This window comes from Rhododendron vialii, chromosome 6a, assembly GCF_030253575.1.
Source record: "Rhododendron vialii isolate Sample 1 chromosome 6a, ASM3025357v1".
NCBI classification, from domain to species: domain Eukaryota; kingdom Viridiplantae; phylum Streptophyta; class Magnoliopsida; order Ericales; family Ericaceae; genus Rhododendron; species Rhododendron vialii.
Window position 1 is genome coordinate 1,443,758 of NC_080562.1, and position 22,975 is coordinate 1,466,732.

At 38.2% G+C, this 22,975-nt stretch overlaps 2 protein-coding genes across 2 annotated transcripts; one reads left to right on the plus strand and one right to left on the minus strand.

The window, feature by feature from the left end:
- The first annotated feature begins 8,573 nt into the window (after positions 1-8,573).
- On the plus strand, positions 8,574-9,946 carry LOC131328271 (24-methylenesterol C-methyltransferase 2-like). The gene has a single exon (XM_058361238.1). It carries the CDS (start codon positions 8,655-8,657, stop codon positions 9,744-9,746), a length of 1,092 nt encoding a protein of 363 aa, XP_058217221.1. The 5' UTR covers positions 8,574-8,654; the 3' UTR covers positions 9,747-9,946.
- A 10,915-nt stretch (positions 9,947-20,861) lies between these two features.
- Positions 20,862-21,943, minus strand: LOC131329155 (uncharacterized protein At1g76070-like). The gene has a single exon (XM_058362233.1). The coding sequence runs from the start codon at positions 21,834-21,836 to the stop codon at positions 21,111-21,113; it is 726 nt and encodes a 241-aa protein (XP_058218216.1). The 5' UTR covers positions 21,837-21,943; the 3' UTR covers positions 20,862-21,110.
- Between the last annotated feature and the right edge of the window lie 1,032 nt (positions 21,944-22,975).

Genomic DNA, 22,975 nt, shown 5'->3' on the forward strand with positions numbered 1-22,975 from the left:
AAAATTGATAAATTTTTTGTATTTTCATCACGGTTCACGCCGCCAATCTCGATCCCTCTCTCTCTCTCTCTCTCTCTCTCTCTCCATCCCTAATCTCCATATTCTGAACCTTCCATCTCTCCCAAACCAAATCATTGTTGCGATAAGTCCCTCTCACCGTCTCTCCCTTTTATCTTTTGCTATTTGCATTTTTTAGTTATAGTTCCTAATTATTTTTGATAAACTATTTTTTACTTTCTATGGAGCAGGAAGGAGGTGATGATCGTGCTTTTTGAGGGAGCCCTCATAGTTGAATGAGAAGTATTCTCGGTAGTGTTTTGTTATTTTTGAACAGATTCTTTCTAAACAAAAATCAAATGATTCTATTTAATCCTGTTGCACCAACGTTTAAATTCAATATGCAGGTATCCAGAGATGGAAGGTGGTGGTGGAGGTCATACTGTTGGTTATCCTCTTCCGAATGACTCTCATTCTATCTTCTTCAATTCTTTTTATACTGCTGGCTACCATTCTATCTTTTTTGTTGATAGCTATTAAATGCTACATCAACTATGGTGGCTTTGAATTTTGGTGGGTAGACCCCCACTTTGTACTGAATTCAATAGTCTTTAGTCATATTTATAACTCTTTTGATTGACTTAATGAATGTTTGTGATTTGAATAGCAGTTTTGAAACGGTTTTGATTCCTTAAGTAATATTTTTGATTGAGAGTATGCAATTTCATTGTTGATAGTACAAGAAACTTTTATTAGATTAATGTTTTTTAATAAGTGCTTTCAGGCACGGGCTCATTTATTGTGAACGTATTGCGTTGTGTCTTCAGGCACAGGCAACTATGGATTGAAAAATTGTTTGTTCAAATTAAACAAATCAAGGAATATGCTTGAGTTATTATTTTCCATATAACTGGATTCATTGGGCAGGACCCGGGGATCCTGTCGAGCGGCCAATCCGGACATTCATCTCGAAATCAATGGCCCGGATCGAAACATCTTTTTCCTTTTTCTTTTTTCTTTTTTTTTAAATCTGTTCGGCACCTTCGCATCTGGGCCATCCAAAACACTTTTGGACGGCCGAGATGCGCTCGGCACCCCTGCCAAGCACCCCTGCTTGGCAGGGTCTCCCGGTCCTCGTTGGACAGGGGTTAATATATTGCCCATGAGTCTAGAATTTATTTGTGTGTGCTAATCGTTCGAGCCGTGCCTTCAGGCACAGGCATGCACTAGTGATATATATTACTGGGAAAATTTCAAAATACTCCCAATTTTTACTCTAAATTTCAATTAAACTCCCAACCTTTTAAAAAAATCAATTTTACTCCAAACTTTATCTTCCGTTAATCAAAACACCCCTTTTCGTTTGAATGATTAACGGATTTCGTTAAAGGCTTCGTTAAATAGCGTCCTGATGTTCAATAAAAAACTGCTCAAATCAAGCCATTTCCGGTCATTTTTTTTGCTGATTTCTCGCGAGTACTCTTAAAATCACGTTCTGATCACATTAAGTGGCTTGGATCATCGAAATTCAATTGGGACGCTATTTAACAGAGCTTTTAACGAAATCCGTTAGTCATTCAGACGAAATGGGGCGTTTTGATTAACGGAAGATAACGTTGGGAGTAAAATTATTTTTTTAAAAGGTTGGGAGTCTAATTAAAATTTAAAGTAAAGGTTGGGGGTATTTTGAAATTTTCCCTGTACTACTAGAAATCTTGAATCTTCTGGTTCGTGGGAGATTAGAGCAATCGTGGATGACATCAAAGAGTGGGCTAGCTCCAGGAATTGGTCCTTTGTTTGATGTTGTAGAGAGAACAACAAAGTTGCGCATAGGCTTGCTGCGAATTGTCTTAGTAGAAATTGTATTTTCTCTTCGGGTTGTATTCCGCCAAAATTGCAATTCCTACTAGATTCTGCTGTACCGCGTTGACTTTGTGATTAATGAAATTGACATCTTAAAAAAAAAAAAACACGGAAATACTTAAATTTTTTTTTAAAAAAATTGCACGTCTATTGCGACTGGATTAAATTCTGGATGGGACCGACTCCGCCGGCCCCTTAATTCCTCGGCCACTAATTAACTAGAGTCACAGCTCTAATCCACGATTGGTGGGTCACAAAACCACCTATTTTTGTGGACAATTAAATTATTATGCGTCAAAATTAATAGTAGGTGTGTAACTTAACTTGTCTTGGTTTACAAAAAAAAGAGTTGCATAGAAGTCAAAAGAGTTGGCGAAGAAGTGACGGTGAAATAACGGGATCGATGCGTTGCTTGATTGTAAGTTCACGCAAGGCATAAATCACCTACGATTAAATTTTTCTTTTTCTTTTTTTTTGTAGAATATATATAATTCAACGTTACTATTGTTAACAGGAATTATCGTGATTGGTTCTTCGTCTTAGTCACGAGGTCGCGGCCCACCCTAATTTTCTTCAAAAAAAATCTGTCGACACGAACAATCTGTGCACAGATCGCAATATGGAGCTCACCACGGGATCCCACACAAACAATCCAAAAATATGAATAAAAAGTTAGATGATTAGATCGGATCCCACACAAACGATCAGAGTCGTTCATTAAATTTAAATTATTTTTTCAAGGCTACCGCGAAAAATCAGCTCAACCAAATACCTGTAATGTTCATTATGCATAACTCGTTGAGAAAATCATATGTTGCTGTAAATTATGTGTTCGTATGGCGTTTTAATCTTTTACTCCAATTATTTGTCTTCTTCAACTTTTCCAAAAAAAAAGTTTGGAAGCGTGATGAATTTAGGGGCCGTTTTCACTAACAATAGGTTTGTGGATCACAACAACTTGTTGTAAAATGTCAAGTTATTTTCACTAATTCATAAGTCATGAGGTAGTATGAACGACTTGTCAAAATGCAATAAATTGTAGCCCGTAATTGTTCGTGGAAACGTCCGCTAGGTTACGCTCTTTTGTGTTCCTTCCTGGTGGCATTTGGGTTTACGCTTGGAGGCGTGCAAGTTAGAGTTGCGCCACCTGGGGTATGATTTCCTGGTGAAGCAATTTGATTTGATCTAGCACATGGGTCGGAAGACCCGGGAACAACTTCCGTTGGGCCTGACCCGTCTTGCGATCAGTTGGGTTTAGGCCTCAAGACCAATAAACCAACCAAACAGTTGTGGATTCTAGCACATGGGTTAGCAAGACCGGGAACAACTTCCGTTGGGCCTGACCCGTCTTGCGAGCAGTTGGGTTATCCAAACCAATTAAACATTGGATTCTTGGGAGGCCCAAACCCTCAAACAGAGAGAGTTGGGAAAAAGCCCTTGTTTTGTGTTTGTCGGCTCCGAAAGGGCTACAACCAGGAAAAACACAAATTTTGAGACAGATGATTCTCTTGACATACTTCAAACTAAAAGTCTATTTAGCGGAAATAACTTGTTTGAAGTCCTTAAGTTATAGGCAAACTCACCCTACGTGTATAATTCTTGGGTACTACCCAAGAATTCCAGAACAATTTCAATTGTTGTAGTGCTGGAACATGATTATGAGTCGGATTTTGTGCATAAAAATTTTATTTGTTTCTATATTCTCCTAAATCAATAGATAAGGAACCATCTAGTTCAAGTCTTTGTTGGCTACCCTGTTCGCTTTGGGTTTTGATGAAGGTTTTTGAAAGTAATGAGTGAGGAGAGATAGATAGAGAAAAATTTCTTAGGAACTGTGCGCAGAAGTTTTGAAACCCAAAACGAGCAAGTTGTGTCACCTTCTAGGGTAAAATTATTTAGTAGGCCATCTCAAAAAGGTAATTTTTTCAGACGTGTGGGCCTATAAACAAGATCGAAATGCCTGCATTTTACTCCTGGGGCCTTTAGGTTCCAATTTCAAGACTTCAATAAGAACCAAACCCAACAGCAATGTAAGAAAGGCTTAAACGGAAGGCAAATGAAAGTCCTTTTAACAGCAATGTTTACCACTCTTTTGGTAAACATATATACAGCGATATTGATTTCCACTCTCTAATTCTTTTTGAACATTAAAAAACGATGACGTAAATTTACATGCAATAAAACAATAAAAATAATGTGCGGTTATAAAATTGAAAAACATGAAAATCAGTGTGAGCGCTTCTCGACCTTGTGAGCAGTGGCGGAGTCAGGATTTTCGATAAGTGGGGTCGAAAACTTGAACTATATATGATTCACTTTTTCTAGTTGCTAATTGAAAGGAACAATTACATTAACAAGTTTACCCAAAAAGTAGATATTAATTAATATAACAATGTACTTTCGATTCACAATTAACCTCGGCAACTTTTCATACTTTAGAAACGATGGATCTACTCGGGTTTGGGATCAGAGACTATTTTAATCATGCATCTACTCGGGTTTGGGATCAGAAACTATTTTAATCACTGATGTTTCAAAACAACAAAAGGCAGAGCACTAATCCCATAAACGAACGAAACCAGAGCAAAGTTAGAGATTGATTTGGGATGAGAGAGAGAGAGAGAAATGAAGAAGAGAAGTACCTATTTAGACGATGAAGAAGAGATATCTCTAGGAACCATAGCTTTTTTTCAGCAAGAACGAATGAAACGTTGTTCACGTTTTGGGGTTTTTCAGCAAGAACGAATGAAACGTTGTTCACGTTTTGGGGATTTTGTGGGTGTAAATACTATTTTGACTCATCTTTTTCTTAAGTACAAAACCCTTATGTAAATTCTATTTTGACTCATTTTTTTCTTAAGTACAAAACCCTTATGTATGGGTTGGGACAAAAATGAATTTTAAAGTAGAATCAAATAAGTAAAAATAGAGTGAAAATTATACATATTCCTAAGAAAATTTGGGAGACAGTGGGATCAGCTGCCTTCCTTGTCTCTCACTGCCTCCGCCCCTGCTCCTGAGAATATCACGCATCCTCAAAAGGAAAAAAAAATGGTTCCATCATCTTTGTGAGCTCTTTCTGAGACCACAAGATGCATCAACTTTTGACCTGTGTGCCATCTCCAAGAAAAGGAAAAAAAAGAATCAACCAAGATATATAACACAAAAAGAGCTGACATTAACTTTTTTCTTGGCCAAAAAAAAAAAATGAAAAGTTGAATACTACTATTACAGAACCTTTAGCAGGCAAAGTATCTTTAGGCAACCAGCTTTTGGGTGAGAAAAGCATACACTGGCAACGTGGAGGCACATTCTAAAGCAGGTTCCATGTGAATGCCAAAAGCCAACACCACGCCTGTGGATTCCCCAAATCTAATCTAATGTTGCCAATAGTTTTAGTATTTGTTTCTTTCATAATGCATTGTTCCGGGTTTGCGCGTGCCTCAAATTAATTTCAGTCATTCATTCAACACGTTTACACATGAGTTGAGATGGCATTAAAAAACGTGAGACCTAGAGGTAGCAAATCCATATTTGTTGTGAATGCCAAAAGCCCCCCCAAATCTTTTTTTTTTTTTAAATCGCAGTGTTCCGCGCCAATTTGTAACATCTCGAACTATTCTTGCAGTTTCTCTAATAATCTGATGCGTGGGGTGAGGCGGCATCAAAAATTGACGACAAGAAAAAACGAACTTGAGATTTAAAATTGGCAAACCCATAAGTTTCTGGCCAAGATCGACGACCCGGTCAAATTCCTTTGTGGTAATCTTGCCACTTGTTATTTTATCTCTGCTCTTCTGTTTACTTTAATACTTGCCACCAGTGATACAAATGTTTATTTTATTTAACAACCACATTCTACGGAGTTTTTCTTTAATTTGAACAGATACGGAGCTTAGGTCCAGTTTTTCTTTTAATATCTTTATGAGCTTAGGTCCAGTTTTTCTTTTAATATATTTATTTGCCCCCCCCCCCCCCCCCCCCGATAGAGTATTAGAATTAAAGGTTTGATCTTTGTCATAGACTCTTTGAAAAAAAAGCTGTCACAGAAAAAATCCCCTCCCCACATCATGGCATCCAATTTACCAAAAAGAAATACACGAATTCATTTCTCTTTTCAAAAAGTCATTTCTTTCTTTTTAGTAATACAGGTGATCAAACCAACTTACGCAAGGAGGTGATGTGGCCCCAAAAATTGCTGGTAATGAGTCACGGGCAAAGATCATCCGACCAACCCATTGGTATTTTCAAAAAGTCCTTCCAGTAGATAAAACAAACATGTTTGTATATAATACACCAACTCTATTTAAGACTTTGAATTCGAATGAGGAAAAAAAAAAAAAAAACCCTTTTCTTGTGAGTGACTTTTACTTTTTAATGAGTGTGTGTGTGTTTTTTTTTTTGGGGAAACTTGAATAGGGGTCCTTCCCTATACAAATACTTAAGTCCTCATCTTTTAGTGGGTTTCAAAACTTATCTTCCCATTATTAAATTCAAATAAATCATAAACTATCATTTCTCTCTCCTGATCTTTTGAAATCTTTCACTCTCCTTATCTTTCCTAATTTATCTCAAATCTTCTCTCTAATTTATCAGTACCCTAACCATAAATAATCATGGCATATTTCTATAAAAATATCATGATATATTACTTGAAATCACGTATCATAAAATAGTTCCTACGAAATTACATTAAACCAAAATCATAACAAAATTTGAAGGAATTGAAACACACATACTAAAATCATGACAAAATTTGTGGAATCACCATGAAACAGAAAACATCATGAATACGTATCGTTAAATTGTGCCGATGAAACTACAGTAAACCGAAATCATGACAAAATTCGGGAAACCGAAACACACATACCGAAATCATGACAAATTTTTTAGAATCATCATAAAACATAAAAAAATCATGAACACGTTTCATAAAAGTTGTCTTGACGAAACTACAATAAACAAAAATCATGATAAAATTTGAAAAAATCGAAACACGTATACCAAAATCATGACAAAAAGTAGTATACCAAAATCATGACAAAAAGTAGTAGCTTATCCGCCGAAAATATGTACAACCATCCATCATCACTATCTCTTAATTGATTTGCACCGGTCGCGATTGATAAAAGTAGTGGCTTGTCCGACGCAAGGCATATAATTAATCATGGCAAAATCGAGGGGGTTTCTAGTGACTAAACTGAACCTCTCCTCATCCACAGATGATGAAGAGTTTTCCGATGGAGAAGGACCACCGGATGTATGGTTGCGAGCACCAGTGGCGACACCGACGGATAGGCGGCCGGAGGAGAAAGAGGATGGGCGGTGGATAGGCGCGCGGGTGGAGGCTGTTGCGTTTACTGCTGCCGTCGTCGTGTCCGAGCTTTACAGAGGATCCGAACCGAGGTAAGGGGTGGCTTTCTCGGTTTGGTCTGGTGGGTGGTGTTGACAAGAGATGAAAGGTTTGATGGAGGTGATTAAATTCTTTTCACTGCCGGTGGAAAATTCCATTTTTGCATCATCGCATTTTTTGGTCCTACCATGTATTTATTGTTGATCCATCTTGTGAACCTCATGTAGTAGTATATCTACGCAAAAAAAAAAAAAAAACCTTGATCAGACATCAACATGAGAATCAAAAATTTAAATTTTGTTTTCTAAAATGGGCAATTTATCTTTATTATTATTGACAGAATCAGATCGTCTATTTTATAAACCAAAATTTAAATTTTGATATATCTATCGACTTCCGATCAAACTGATTTTTTGCATGGTAATACTATATTACGGCTCATAAAATATTAAAGGTTTAAATTATAATAATAAACGTTCGATGGGGTCCATAGTAGGCGATGATGAAAAAATGAAATTTTATGTTGTCGGTATATAGAATTTAATCTCTTGATAGAGTGGGAATCAAATTTGGTGATAATACCGCCACGGAGAATTATCCCGTAAGTTAAGGAATTCCGTAAATAGAGTCCTGAAAGCCTTAGAATTTTGAAAAAAAAATTCAATCCCGAGCGGTTATCACGTGGTGTTCGCTCGCGCATTCGAGCTATCTATTTTATTTTTGAACAGCTCAAATTTGGAGAGAAAAAGTGTTGTGGTGAGAGGAGATAGAGGATTTCAATCCAAACCGTTCAAAAGTGTATCGGATGACTCGAATGCTCCAAACGGATACCACATGGAATATACCTGCTCCGCATTGAAAAATCTCTCTGGAATTTTGGAAAGGAGGAGTGAATCTCTAGCATTTGGGATTTCATCTAATCCCATAAATTAAGGAATTCAATAACAAACGGGATATCTATTTAATTTCTTTTTTTTTATAACTTCTAATCAAAATAGTTTATTTTATTTTATTCTTTTCAGCGAGCGAATTTAGAATATAAGATTATCATGAATTTTGATGGCGAAAAAACTACACCGAAACATCACCCTTATTTCGCAACATAAATGTACGTCGAAAACATATCTTCGATTTTCGATGAGTAAAATTTTTTTACGTACTCTACGATCTCGATGAATTTCAAAAATCATAAACTATTTCGATCACTAAAATAAACCCATAAAATAAAATAAAAAAAAACCTCAAACCGACAGGAGGATGGATCCCTTCTTTAAAAAATAGTGACCAAAATAATTGAAAAAAAAAAATTACAGATTAAAATATTCGGAAACCCCCCCCCCCCCCCCCCCCCCCCCCCCCATTTATTTGCTCTTACAAAGTGATAAGAGCATAAAGACTAGATCCCTCACACACTCCACTACCTCTCTCTCTAGAACTCAGAATGGACTCTCTCGCTCTAATCTGCACCGTCGCCCTCCTGGGCGGCGGCCTCTACTGGTTTGTCTGCGTCCTGGGCCCCGCCGAAGTCAAGGGCAAGAGCGCCGTCAACCTCTCCGGCGGCTCCATCACCGCCGAGAAGGTCCAGGACAACTACAACCAGTACTGGTCCTTCTTCCGCCGCCCCAAGGAGATCGAGAAGACCGAGAGCGTCCCCGACTTCGTCGACACGTTCTACAACCTCGTCACCGACATCTACGAGTGGGGCTGGGGCCAGTCCTTCCACTTCTCCCCCTCCATCCCCGGCAAGTCCGACCGCGACTCCACCCGCCTCCACGAGGAGATGGCCGTCGATCTCATCTCCGTCTCCCCCAACCAGAAGATCCTCGACGTCGGGTGCGGCGTCGGCGGCCCCATGCGGGCCATCGCCGCCCACTCCCGCGCCAAGGTCGTCGGCATCACCATCAACGAGTACCAAGTCAACCGGGCGAAACTCCACAACAAGAAAGCCGGGCTCGATTCCCTCTGCGACGTCGTTTGCGGCAACTTTCTGCAGATGCCCTTCGAGGACGACAGCTTCGACGGCGCCTACTCGATCGAGGCGACGTGCCACGCGCCCAAGCTCGAGGAGGTGTACGCCGAGGTGTACCGGGTCTTAAAACCCGGCGCCCTCTACGTCTCCTACGAGTGGGTCACCACGGATAAATTCAACGGCGACGACGCGGAGCACGTGGAGGTCATCCAGGGGATCGAGAGGGGCGATGCGCTGCCCGGGCTGAGGAGCTACGCGGACATAGCGGAGACGGCCAGGAAGGTGGGGTTCGAGGTCCTCAGGGAGAAGGATCTGGCCCTGCCGCCGGCGCAGCCGTGGTGGACGCGGCTGAAGATGGGGAGGATCGCCTACTGGCGGAACCACATTGTCGTCACGGTGCTCGCGGCGCTGGGGATCGCGCCCAAGGGGACGGTGGACGTCCACGAGATGCTCGTGAAGACGGCCGATTACCTCAGCAGGGGCGGGGACGCGGGGATTTTCTCCCCGATGTACATGATCCTGTGCAGGAAGCCTCACGGGACTTCCCATGAACCCTCGTCTTAAGAAGAAGAAGAAGAAGAAAACGTCTTTTGATAAAATTGAGGAGGTATTGGTTATCTTTTCAAAGTTCTAAGCATTATCCGTTGTCTTTTCAATTATTTTTCTTCTTTTTTTATGAATTATCTAATTTTGCTTAGTTGGGATGGTCAAGATTTCCGGATCTTGTTTTAATTAATATTAAATTTTGCTGGTTCTGTGTTGAATTCTGTTTTTGTTTTTTTTAATTAATTAAAAAAAAAATTTAGACTTGTTCTTGGACCTGGTTCTCTGGCGTCGATGGCGGATGATTTGATTAAATAGCGTAGGATCCGGTCTAAACGGTTTTGATTTGATGAGGGAACGGCCTACTGTAGATTCCACCGCAGTGGATGATAAGGATTCCCATGGGAAAGGTGAAGTGATGTGTGGGGACAGACAGGAGAGAGAGAGAGAGAGAGAGAGAGAGAGAGAGAGGCACATGGGTGGGTGGTGGTAGAGAGAGAAAGCTTAGCAACTTGACTTGTTGTTGGGCTGGTCTCTCGTAATCAACGAAAGAGACACGGGCGATCCATCCAGCTTCGGTTTGTTTTGTCATGTAATTTGTTCAATCCGTGTTTTGGAGGTACTGTTATGTTATGGATCGAGCAATCACTCAGTAGTCAGAATTAGCTGGGTGATGGTGTTGTGCAGTAATGTACGCAACACCGTGTTGCATACGCATACTTTCGAGCCGTCGGATCGTGCATCCGACGGCTTGTAGCTCATTTCGGCAATAAACGGCTCTCAATTATTGATTGCCGAAATGAGATCTGAGCCATCAGATGCATGACGGCTGAAAGTTATGCAGTACAGCGCTGTGCAGTGCACAACACCAACTCCGAGTCCCGGGAGTCACGAGAGCATCCTCACATGATGTTTCAGATGATGTTTCGCATTCAGGGATTTGTTAGGGTGTTTCTCACAAAGTTTAAATTCTTCCACATGTATTCAAAAATAGGACTGATATAAGAGAATCCTAACAAAATTGATTGTATTTTAAGGACCCGGGAATCTAGTAGGGCAGAGTGACTTATAACCTACAAGGGTTGTAGTGCAGCGCACAGCTGTTGATATCATCAATCAATAGTCCAGATTAAAAATCAATTGTGACCGATAGTAAATGATTCTTGCCGGTCATAATTAAAGATTATATCTCAACCATTTATTGTCAAGATCGATGACCAGTATGCGTCCTACGTGGTGTCTTGCAAGGACAATCCGTATTTTACAAGTGCAGAAAATAAATGATAACCTTGTTCAATAAAAGGTCCTTATTAATGGTAATTCCTTCTGCACTGAAACGTGTACTTTTTGGGTGTTCAAGCTTTGTGGGTTTTTTTTTTATCAAACCACAAACATAACAAATAACCTAACACTGGATTATGTGTTTGATATGAGCCTAAAGCTCCATTCCAGAAACCTTTTTAAAAAATAAGCAGCTTATTTCACATTTTCAAACTCAAAAATAATATAAATGAAAAATATATTTTAAAATTTTTTTTGCATCGTATAAAAGATATATTACATATTTTTAGATTTTAATAAATCCATAATTTTTTAACTTGAAATTACCTTTTTAAAAAATAAAGGGTTTTTTCCGTTTCCGGAACGGAGCCTAAGACATTCCAGAGGGAGCCTAAAACACTATGGCTCCGTTCAGTTGTCAGGAAAGTACGGGAAATGATGAGAAAATCAATTTTCCATAACTTTTGTAGTGTTTAGTTGCCAGGAAAGTAGTGGGAAATATTTTCTTAAATTTTCCTGCAAGATTTACTTTCTTGTAAAAGTGATCCGGCCAAAAGCATAGGATTTTGCGGGAAAGTTTTCTCCATTGTGGGGCCAAAATAATTGGCGGATAAGAAAAAAAGCAAATGACGTCAATACCAAAAAAATACGAATTAGATTTTTAGAAAGACAATTTGAGATTTACGTGAGTAACAACAATTTCAACTACTGTGCTTTCTGAGATAATTGTTGTGGAAAAAATTAGTAATTGATTTTTTTTTTGAAAGTATTTATTTATCTTGTCATTAGTCTTCAGTTTTGTTTTGTAATTACTAATCATCAGTTTTTCAATGAGTTTTTGTATCGGCAACTAATCAAGCATAATTGTTTAAAATTTGTTTATTTAGTTATCATCTACTTATTTTTTAAGCTTCATGTTAAGGTTTTGCATTAGATAAAATACATTTTTCGATATGTGTTAGCTCTCAAAGTTACTTTTAACCATGAAAAATAAAGAAATTTCTCATAAGTGTATTTTCTTGACAAATGAACCACTAAACTTGAGTTTTCCTGTAAAAAAATTTTGTTAAATGAATACTCACAGGAAAATAATTTTTTTTTTCTTTTACTTGACTTTTCCTGAGAATAACTTTCTCATACAACATTTTTGGCAACTGAACGGAGCCTATATATATAGTGGTAGTTTTTTTCCCAAGGGTGTTCAAGTGCACACCCTTCAATAGCTGTAGAGCCGCATGTGCCAGATTCACACATGTGGGAATTGTACAATTAGTCTTGAATTCTACAAAGGGTAAACTATAGTTAACCCCCTCTAACTAAGCCTCGCGTGCATTTTGCCTCCTCTAGCTTTTTTTTTGGCACTCAACCCCCTCTAACTAACTGAAATTCAAACGGTCATAACTTCAAACAATCATAACTTCTTCGTCCGAAATCGAAAACATGCAAATTATATATCGATTTTGAGGTCTTGAAGTCAGCTTTCTAATGACACTAAAATCACATCACGATTCAAAGTACACAGAAAGTTATGATCAATAGAGTAAGGGCTGGTAGAAAAAAAGACCGTTTTGATCATAACTTTTTGTGTACTTTGAATCGTGATGTGATTTTGGTGTCATTAGAAAGCTGACTTCAAGACCTCGAAATCGATATATAATTTGCATATTTTTGATTTTAGACAAAGAAGTTATGACCATTCACGCCCAAAGGGGGTTGCTACGCCGGTCGCCCTCTCCTACCCTTTTGATTATCAAAAAAAAAATTATGACCATTTGAATTTCAGTTAGTTAGAGGGGGTTGAGTGTCAAAAAAAAGTTAAAGAAAGCAAAGTGCTCGTGAGGCTTAGTTAGAGGGGGTTAACTATAGTTTACCCTTCTACAAAAATATGGATTTACGTGTGAACCGAAACACCATGTGATATACTATAGTATCGTTTGGATTTTTGTTCTTTTTTCTTGATGTCTTGTCAATTGATTGGCTGTTTGATGGTGAAATTTTAAGGAAATTCATTTCTCATACATTTTTATTTAGAGAAAATAACGGCCAATAATGTATTTTTATAATTAATATTCATCAATAACATTTTCAGTATTAATAAATATTATCAACATGTTCTTAGCGGATATTAATTATCAAAACACGTCTTTAACCGTCATTTTCCCTTATATTTATGTTTGCACTTAGTTAGGCCTTATTCCGCCAAGAGTTTTTGAGGTTTTTATTTTTATTTTTTTATTCAGTTTTTTGAGTTGTCTTTCTTCAATTTTTTTTTTTTTTGCTTTTGTTAGTTTTGGGTCACACATGTGATTTATTGTTTCGTCATGTCGAGACAAATTGGAAAAGTAAAATATTTGGGTAAAATTATTATTTTTTTACATTTTTTGATTTCTCTCATCGAAATGAATTAATAATCCTCAAAAGTTTGGCTCAAAATTAATAATTATAATTTTTTTTTGAATAAAGACAAATTCAACAATTGCTTTTGCACTCCGCTCATTGATAACCATACATTGCAAGAACAGTAAAAGACAAATGTATTGAAGTATGGTTATTAAAAACAAAAATGCTATTTGCACAACTGTTGTGTTGGTTGTGTGCGTAATTCTGACCGTCTAGATGTATTTGGATGGTCAAGATTTTAAACAAACTCTTCTAAGAAAAAGTCTAGCTTTTATAGAAAATAGTTTGAGTGAATCCTGGCTATTTATTACAGCAATGGATGACTAGAGATTGGTTGTGTGTTGTGTTCTAAAAAATAGATTGCCAAATCATTACCACTTTCTAAAGTGTGGAACCCTTTATTATTTCATCCTTCCAAGAGTGAGAGGGAAAAATCTACAAATGAAAAGACAAGTCTCATAAATTCGAATGCTGGGAAAAAGAGGAACTTGAAATTAAATCACAATATAATTTTGAATCCCATTGACGAAGATGAGGCACGGCGGACGCGGGGGGCTGCTGTCCCCAAGGGGGACAGCAACGTGCTGCTGTGTCGATTTATGGGCTCACTCTGGTCTCTTTTCGATGATCGGAAGCGTTCACTTTGTAGAACTCGTCGAGTAGAACAACTATGCTAAAAATCAGCTTAATCGGATATCATTAAGTGCCTGATCGGAACCCATATAACTCTCGGTCCATGGGTTACAATGGATTTGATCCAGTGTTTCGGATCCATTCTTTTCAAGATAAAAAGGTTCCGATCAAGCACTTAATGATATCCAATTAAGCTGATTTTTTGCACAGTTGTTATACTCGACAAGCTCTACGAAGTGAACACTTCCGATCATCGGAATGAGACCGAAGTGGGTCCCGAATTCGAGGATAGCAGCTCGCTGCTGCCCCTAAGGGGACAGCAGCCCCCCAGCTCCCGAGGCACGGATTTTGATTTGTGCACATACATCATACACGGGCTTTTATATAAAGCAATATCACAAGGCTCTTGATTTTGTCACTCTTTTTTTTTTTTAACGCCACTTTCTTGCAAGTGTATCTTTAGTGCAAAAATACACTTGCAGGGAAGTGATATTAATAAAAAAGGAAGTGGCAAAACCATTTCCCTTATCACAATCAAATTAATCAATGGCTGTAACTTGTGAAAATTTTCAAATATTGGCATAGATTTTCACTTATTTCTATGAAGTTGACCCCGCAGATATTAAAGATATTTTAATTTATTGCCCCAAGAGAAACACTAAACTATACTACTACAACATTTGTTATTTCTCGAAATATTGTTTAGGTATTTGACTTCGATCACATTTGTGGCATTCATTGAGGTTTATTTGATTTATAGTTGATTGTTTGGTAAGTTAGGAGAGGAAAAGGAAATAAAGTTTAGGTAAGAAGAAAAAGAAAAGGTTTGCTATCTTATTTTTGATAATTTAGGAGAGATTAAAGAGAGAAAAGAGACCTAGACTATGATGATCCTCATTTGGGATAAGAAAATAAAGCAATTTAAGGTTGTATATAATAAGATAGGGCAAAGTTAGAAAAAGCACAAATCCGTATTCTCTCTTCTCCTTTTCTTCCTACATAGATTATCCAAACAAGTGATTTGAAATCACAGATTTTTTTTATCAGTGTTTGGATTAATACTGTTTGTCTTCTATAAAGTCTCAGGTTCGAATCTCACGTAGGCTAAAACATTTCAAATCTTGTGGGGGCCATAGTGAGGTTACCTAGTTGTTAATTTCAAGATCCCAGAATTAGTCGTAATGCGCACAAACTAGTTGGTACATTTGGTCACGGGGATCCTATATTGCAGTGAGTGCACTACAGGGTGTACCACGACATCTTGACCATTAGTTTCGGTAATCAATGGTTCAGATTTCATCTCAGCAATGATCGTCGGTCTCTGCATCCCCGGCTCCCCTGCACTCCAGGATTTCCATTAGCTCATATTTGTAATAGGTCTCACGGGAGATCCGTTCACCGGCAATGGGCTGGCAAATATTTTGTTCTAGATTTCTAGTACGTCACAATCATTCTTTCTTTCTTTTTTTGACAGTAAAAAGGTGTCTGGACAGTTTTCGCATATCTCAACTAATTCATTTCCTAATACTGTCAAAAGCAGGTCATCCACGTCGGAACTAAAAAACTCACAAAAACTTAGTTTCTTGCGGTCTGACCCAAAAAATCTAATCCTAATCAATCATATGGAAAACAAACCCACTAACCAATCGAAATAACCCTTAGACTACGTCACAATACGATTTGATTTCCTCCCATATCAACACATCCACATGGCTCATGTGATCAAATACTGTCACATGGGCCTTTCTCCTCCCGCGAGGTCGTCATTTTTTTGGAGGTTTAATTGTACACTGATGTAGTTATCTTATTATTCGATATGTTGCCAGTGATACGATAAATTTTTGGGTATCGGGTGGGTATCACGTGACCGTTTCCACGTGGTGCCTGAGCTGCCTATTTGGGCTATCCAAAAGTGAGTTGAACGACGTAAATTGAAACCCTTTTTCTCCTCTGTCTCTCTTCTTTTTCTCTCTCCAAATCTGAACCGGTCAAAACCGAAATGAACGGCCCGGATGCACCTAGCAGACATCACGTGATACCCACCCGACACCCAAAAATTTCTCAACACCCAAAACCCGATTATTCAACCTTTTTAAACAGCATCTCTTACGTTTGTGTTTGTGTTTGTGTGTGCAAGAGGGAATCATCTATTATATGAAAGAATTAAATATAGTATTAGTTCCGGTTAGGACCGTTAAACGAACCAAACAGTTCGAACTTGGCTAGACTTTAGTTTGTTCAAACTTCAAACTTGTTTAAAAACTTATAATAATTCAGGAAAATGAACGTATCTTTAATATGCATCTACTTTAGGCCCGTAAAAGTCTGGACGGTAAAGGCAGCAAGCAGAGGTCATGCATGCCATCAGCCATCCACAATGCCACCGAATATGCCAAAAATAACAAAGCCACATAGTTTATTCCCACCACTTTTTTACTCCACCGTTGACCTTGCACCGAAAGAAGCTATAATAAGTCTCTGCTTACATAGATAGATATTGGCATATCGCAAATGTGTATTAGGAGAGAGAGCAGAAATCAAAACACCATGGTCCAAAATGCTTTAAATAACGGTATCGGCACACGTAGTCGTCGCGGTGTGATGTAACGGTATCAAGAAAATAAAATAATACGCTAAAAGGGAATTGATTGTTGTAGCTATGCATTTTTTTTAAAAAAAATTCGTTTTTCAAAGCGCCTAAATTAGTCGTAACGGTTGTGAATCGAAAACGAATCGATACTTAATCGAAGCCGGCTGATACGCATGCAAATATTTATCTTACTTGAATATCGAGACGTAGCCGTATCAGAAGGTGCAAAAAAAGATACGTATCAAGTAATATGCTACAAAATGGCTCATATTTAAAACCTTGCATGAGGCAGTAAATGAAGGAATATCATCATGGCACTTCAACTACACCCGTAAATATTAGTACTTCTATTACATGAACTGTATAGATGTAGATTGGTCACCTAGGAAAACTTGAAGTGCGCTTTAATTGACTTGAACATGAGTTATAAAAGAAAGATTACTTTGAAAGACTATGGGCCCCTGCAAAGCGGATGTCGAGCGGTCGATGCGGCCGTTTATCTCGGCAATCGACGGCTTATATTTTGACCAAACAATGGACAGTTCAGATCTGTATGCATTCAAATTCAATCCCAACCATCCGTGCAGAGATGAACGGCCGGATGAGTTTAAGGGCAGTGCAAATACTCCAACCTGTCTGTTGTGATGATGGTATTAGTAATTTGGGTGGCAGATATTTGTGTTTGTGGGCACAACCCATTTTCAAAGTACTCCTAATGACATGCTGAGGGTGTGGCCCAAATTGCAAAGAAAACCATATTCTTATCTTATCCCAGTTCGGCCTATAATTCCCTTCTAAATCCAAGACCCGACATAAGAAATTGGTCCATAAGAACAGAGATGTAATATGGGAAGTTCCGAAGAAAACTCCCAAAAAATTAGAAATCTCAATCACCCACAACAAGATTTTTGTTCCCTATAATTTAGAGTGTCTAAGCTAGATTACGGATAACCGACTGGGTTTAGTTCAGTTGACCACCCTTTGTACGCTCCTAAGTGGGAGGTGGAGGGGTTGGTAAGAATCGATTCTCTTTCCCCCCGGAGGGGCTCTTCTTTTTCTATTTGATTTTCCCCTATGATAGGCTTATTTCTTGTAGTGTCTCGTGATATGTATTTTTTGTAATTCAAATGCATGATGTAAATGAGCTCTCCTATCGATTGACAAAAAAAGGACTAGATTACAGACACCTCGTTCCGCTAGGTAGTGACCCAATTGATTGGCCTCATCGAAGAGATTTCGAACATGATACCATATGTGAAATCAAATCTCATCTCAAGCCAACCTCTTAGAGCATCCTCATCTCCCTTTATGTACCTCTTTTTTCAGTAGAATAGCGAGCGAGATACTGGAAAGTGAGCTGCACTAGTCTCGTGGCCTTCCACGCTGCTTGGCAATTTTTTTTTAGTTTTGCTACATTTGCTTGTTACAAGAGGCGAGAGACTATTCACAAGCTTGTTCTTATTTTATTGCTTCATCCCTTCCTGAATTCAAATGAACCTAGACATGGGGTTATCCAGGTACCTCTCCAGAGAGTTAAGTTAGAGAGAGGGATTTGGTTTGGTGTTTTTTTTTTTTTTTAATATAGAAATAATATTTTTGATGAAATGATTTTTTTGAATATAGAGAATCTGATGCGATAGACATTTTGAAAATTGATAGCTAAAATAATAAAGTAATTTTTTAAGATATAAATTAGTCCAAAATGTAGAGAGGCTAATACGAATACTCTTGGATTTCTGAGCATAGCGGGCGATTGTTTATCCCAAATGATTCCGTCGGGAAAACAAGAAGGCAAGACAAAATGATTTAAAGAGTCTTGATTTCAATGACGCCATGGACATGGTCAATTCATCACCCCAATTCCTGTTTGGTCGTGTGGATATGGGCGGGCTTCGCTGTGAAGGTTGGGCCGGTCATGTGGCCCGATCTTATATTTGTTGGTTATAGGCCCAATCCAATGCTATAATTTTTATTATAAGTACACTACTTTTATTAAGCTTGTAGTGGCCCTGGAAATGAGGCTCGGACCATTCCTGATCCAGATACTACCGAGGGGGTCCATGTCTCCCAGGCAGGGTCTTCGCAGCGTGTACTATACCTACTATGAACAACGTACACAGTTGCAGCTAAAGATCGCTTCATGGCTCTGCCTCTAGAATCATCCTTTTTCACATTTTGAGTAAACCACTCCAGTAGTGATCAATCAATCTGCACAACTTGGACTTCACCGAAAATGTCCTGTTGGGTTGGTCTACAAAATGATGTTTTTGATAATTTACAGTGTCCGGGTAGTATTACGTTCATATCGACTAATCTCTGGAGAATCAACTTCACCGTTCACCATATGAGGACCTCAATTGATTGGCCCCACCGGAGAGGCTTCGTGCATGAGAACTTGAAGGAACCAGCCTCTCGGGCTTTCGCCCAAGACAAGTAATTGCTTATCCAAAATGATTCCAACGGGAAAAGACGAATGCAATTCATCAATTTATATATGATACCATGGACACACTCTATTCCTCACCCCAATGACCTTTGTTTGGGATGGTCATTGCTCTTAATCTACGAACCTTGGAATTCTCCAAAAATGTCCTGTTTAATTAGTTGCGATTTCAAAATCAACTATTTTTGGCGTTTATAAAAATATTATTCTTCCGATTTCGATGGTAATTTATAATAAATAAAAAAAACTGAAATGGTCCTTAATTAGCGACATGAAATCATTTTTCACCTTTTTGGTGCTCTGTAATAGGAGTAATGAGTGTTTTTTTTGCAAATATAACAAATAAATACGTACATGCAAGTTTCAAAAGTCATAATAATGTATAGAAAAAAGGTTTCCAATGTTCTAAAAACTGATTGAAAGAAAGGTTGACAAATCAACGGCAGTAATCCCAATCTCACATATCTCTACAGTCAAGAATCAAGACTGCGATTCACCTAAAATGAATCAAGGTCAAAAGGATTTTAATTGCATAAATTATGGATTTCGATACCAGTCAGGCAGGGAATGAGGTCCCATCTGAACCGTCTGTTTCCGTAATCAATGGTTCAAATATACTTGTTAACTCTTATCGGTAAGAGTTAACTTTAACCGATAAAATTAAATGTTTCAGCGAGTCTGAACCATCAATTGCCAACGTATTGTTCAGATACACATTACATACTTACATAGTGTACTACAGGACCCCGAATCGTCAGGCAGTCACATATTCATAGATTTGATATCGTAGTTGTGTATCCTCGATCGGGTCAAAAGGTGATTAGTCCTTAAAGTGAGCGAACTTTTCAGCATGAAATCAAGGTTCCAATTTGTTTAAGTTGATTCTCGATAGACCTTCAATTTCATCCCATTGCTTTTTGCAAGTTATAGTATTTAATACCTTACGCAAATTATTTGGGGTCTCAAATTCACGACCGAACATACAAAGGGATTTGTTCGTTTTTAGTAGCATCAAAATAACCACGGTTGCGACTTTTTTTTTTTTTTTTTGCATTCTCTCCATCAATTTTTGCACTGTAGTTGGTTTTTTGGCCATCTAGCTGCATGAGGTATTTTTCGTGCACGTTATAGTCACTTAGTTGGTGTCGGAGTCTCTGTAGGAAGCCTCGTCTATAGTGGAACTACCATGACAAGTGTTCTTCGACAACTTGCATGCGCGTCTCTGACATCCAATCACCTGATCAATTTAACGCTGGTGTATCCTTCATTTGATTTGAGCGTGGAGTTTCAATTGTATTAGATGCATACGGTGATTTGTAGTAATATTTATTATCAATGGATTTCTGACTCTTTTTCGGAGAAAAAAAAACAATAAATACAATTTGGGAAAACTAAGTTTGGTTAACTTTGCCTCCTTCCAAATGGAAGGTCATTGAGTCAATTCTTGCTAAAACCAAAGATTAATTATTTATTTAATGGGAGATATTTGTTTACTAATTTGTTCCCTATGTGACTATTGTTGCTATTAGTGGAATTGTGAGTTTGTGCCTAGTTTGACTGACTTACGTAATAAAAATTATTAGACAAACAAACAATAAATGGACAGAAGAGGTGAAAATGCTAGGTTTAATAATTTTAGCCGCCCACATTTTTATAGGAGCAAAGGAGTACTCAAAAAGCATACTTGCCTTGCACGTCTGTGCACAGACGCGTTAACAGGGCCCACTTCGGAGTCCCCCAACTATCGTTCTGTTCCCCTAAACATAAGGAAATTGAATAAGAACACGTAAAAATTATATATACGTAATTGCATTTAGGTATCCACCAAAAACTATTCAAATGAAACCCTAAAACTATTCAAATGAAATCCCATTTGACAAATCTTTGCTTGCTTACTTTACTTTCAATTTTTTTTTTTTTTACTTTTCAACAATATAAGCAATCATTATCGAAAGTGATTCCAAGTAACAATTAAGAATCAAAACTAATTAAGAAATAAGACCAAAACTAATTTAATTTCTTCAATCTATAGGCTTATTCATGGTCTAACCATGGTCTTAACTTGAAGTGGGCTAGGTCGAGCCATGGTCCTTCTTTTCCACAAATTAATTTCTTTTCTAGGCTCCATTGTCACCACCCCACCACCCCCACCAACCAATATTGGTGCAGAAAAAGGAACAAAACCTTCTCTCTCTTCCCCTTCGCTCTCTTCACCAGAATAATAATCCCCGAAATCCTCATCTGTCGCCTTAACCTGATCCCCCCAATCGAAATCTCTAACCGCGTCCCGACCGCTCGCGAACCGCCTCATTTGACTCAAACTAGGCGCTCGATCTGGCAACCTAGTCTGATCAAACGAAGCATCGGATTTCCTACCCTGCGGTTTCATGCTACTTGATAATTTCTTATGAAACGACGTCGTCGTATTCTTCTTCACCTCAATTTGGGCCGAAACAGGCTTTACGTGATCTTTGGGCTGAAAGGCGGGCTGCTTTTCATTCTTGATCTTCTTCTTGTGCTTGATTTGGCCCATGCATGAGACTTTTGGTGACGTGGGCTCTTGGGCTTCGAAGGTGGCAGTGGTTGAGTTCTTGGGCTTCCCTCGGGCTTCCGCCGGAATTATGGACATGAACTGGCCGGAGAATCCTTTTCCGGCGAGGTGCTTGAGCTTGTCTGGGCTGAATGGTGGGTTTTGGAATCTAACGGCTGAAGCTGCTCTTGGTAGAAATTTCAAGAACTTGTTTCTTGACTTTGATTTCTCCATACTCTTCCTTCTCTCTCTCTCTCTCTCTCTCTCTCTCTCTCTCTCTCTCCTCTAGATATATTGATCAGTCTAGTTTTCTTCTGAGTGATCTCTCTCTCTCTCTCTCCCTCTCTCTCTCTCTCTGTGGAGTGTGTGTTTATATACAAGAAAAAAGATAACGACATATAAGTTATGTTTCTTGACCTTTCCCAGAGAGAGAGAGAGAGAGAGAGAGAGAGAGAGAGAGAGAGAGAGAGAGAGAGAGATTTGGTCAAAGGAGAGGATATGAATGAGTTAGAGAAGTTAGAAGGCCCTTTGGGATTGATCGCTCAATCGGCATTAATGTGACAGCTAGTAGTGATGCATAGGTTTCGTCTAACTGTGTGAAAGGTTAGATTTGGATTTTTAAAGTCTAAATTAAAACACGCGGGGCTAAAATCAGCTGGCAACCCAATTTGGACCAATCAATAATTGGAATGTTTTGTCACTTACCTTATAAAGTAATAATATATATATATATATGTATATATATATATATATATATGTATATACATATATTTCACTTCCGTCATAATCAACATGTGGTTCAATTAGAAAAATAATCAAAAAGGAAAAAAAAAGAAGAAGAAGAAGAAGAAGAAAAAGAATGCTTGAAAGATCAAATTGGCCAGCTCAGTATTTCAGTATTTCTCTTCGGCTCTCGTCGGATTTTCACGTAATAACTTGGGTAATCCTAAACGCAAATCCAAACATCGTAAGCATTTTGTCTATGTCTAGGGTAAGAAAAACCCTTCAAACTTTTGCAAGTGGAAAAAAAAAAAAGAAACTTCAAAAGAAATAAACTTGTGTAATTTGAGTTCCTAAAAGAAAAATGTCGAATTCACACAAATTTTGCGTGCAAAGTATTTGTGGTTGTAGATTTTCCTTTTGGCCATTTTTCACATTGAAGTGAAGAAACTACCCATTCTATTCTACATCTTAATCAACATGGAAGTGATGAAAATGTAGAAGGCGAAGGGAAAAAATTATACATACATACAGAGAGAACTTACAAGCTAGTAGTTCCTATGGTTTGTTGAACGTAATTTATGAACCCTATAGGCTAAGTAGATGGGTGTTTGTTTTAAGTTTACCTAGTCTTAGGTTCAACTCTCCCAAAC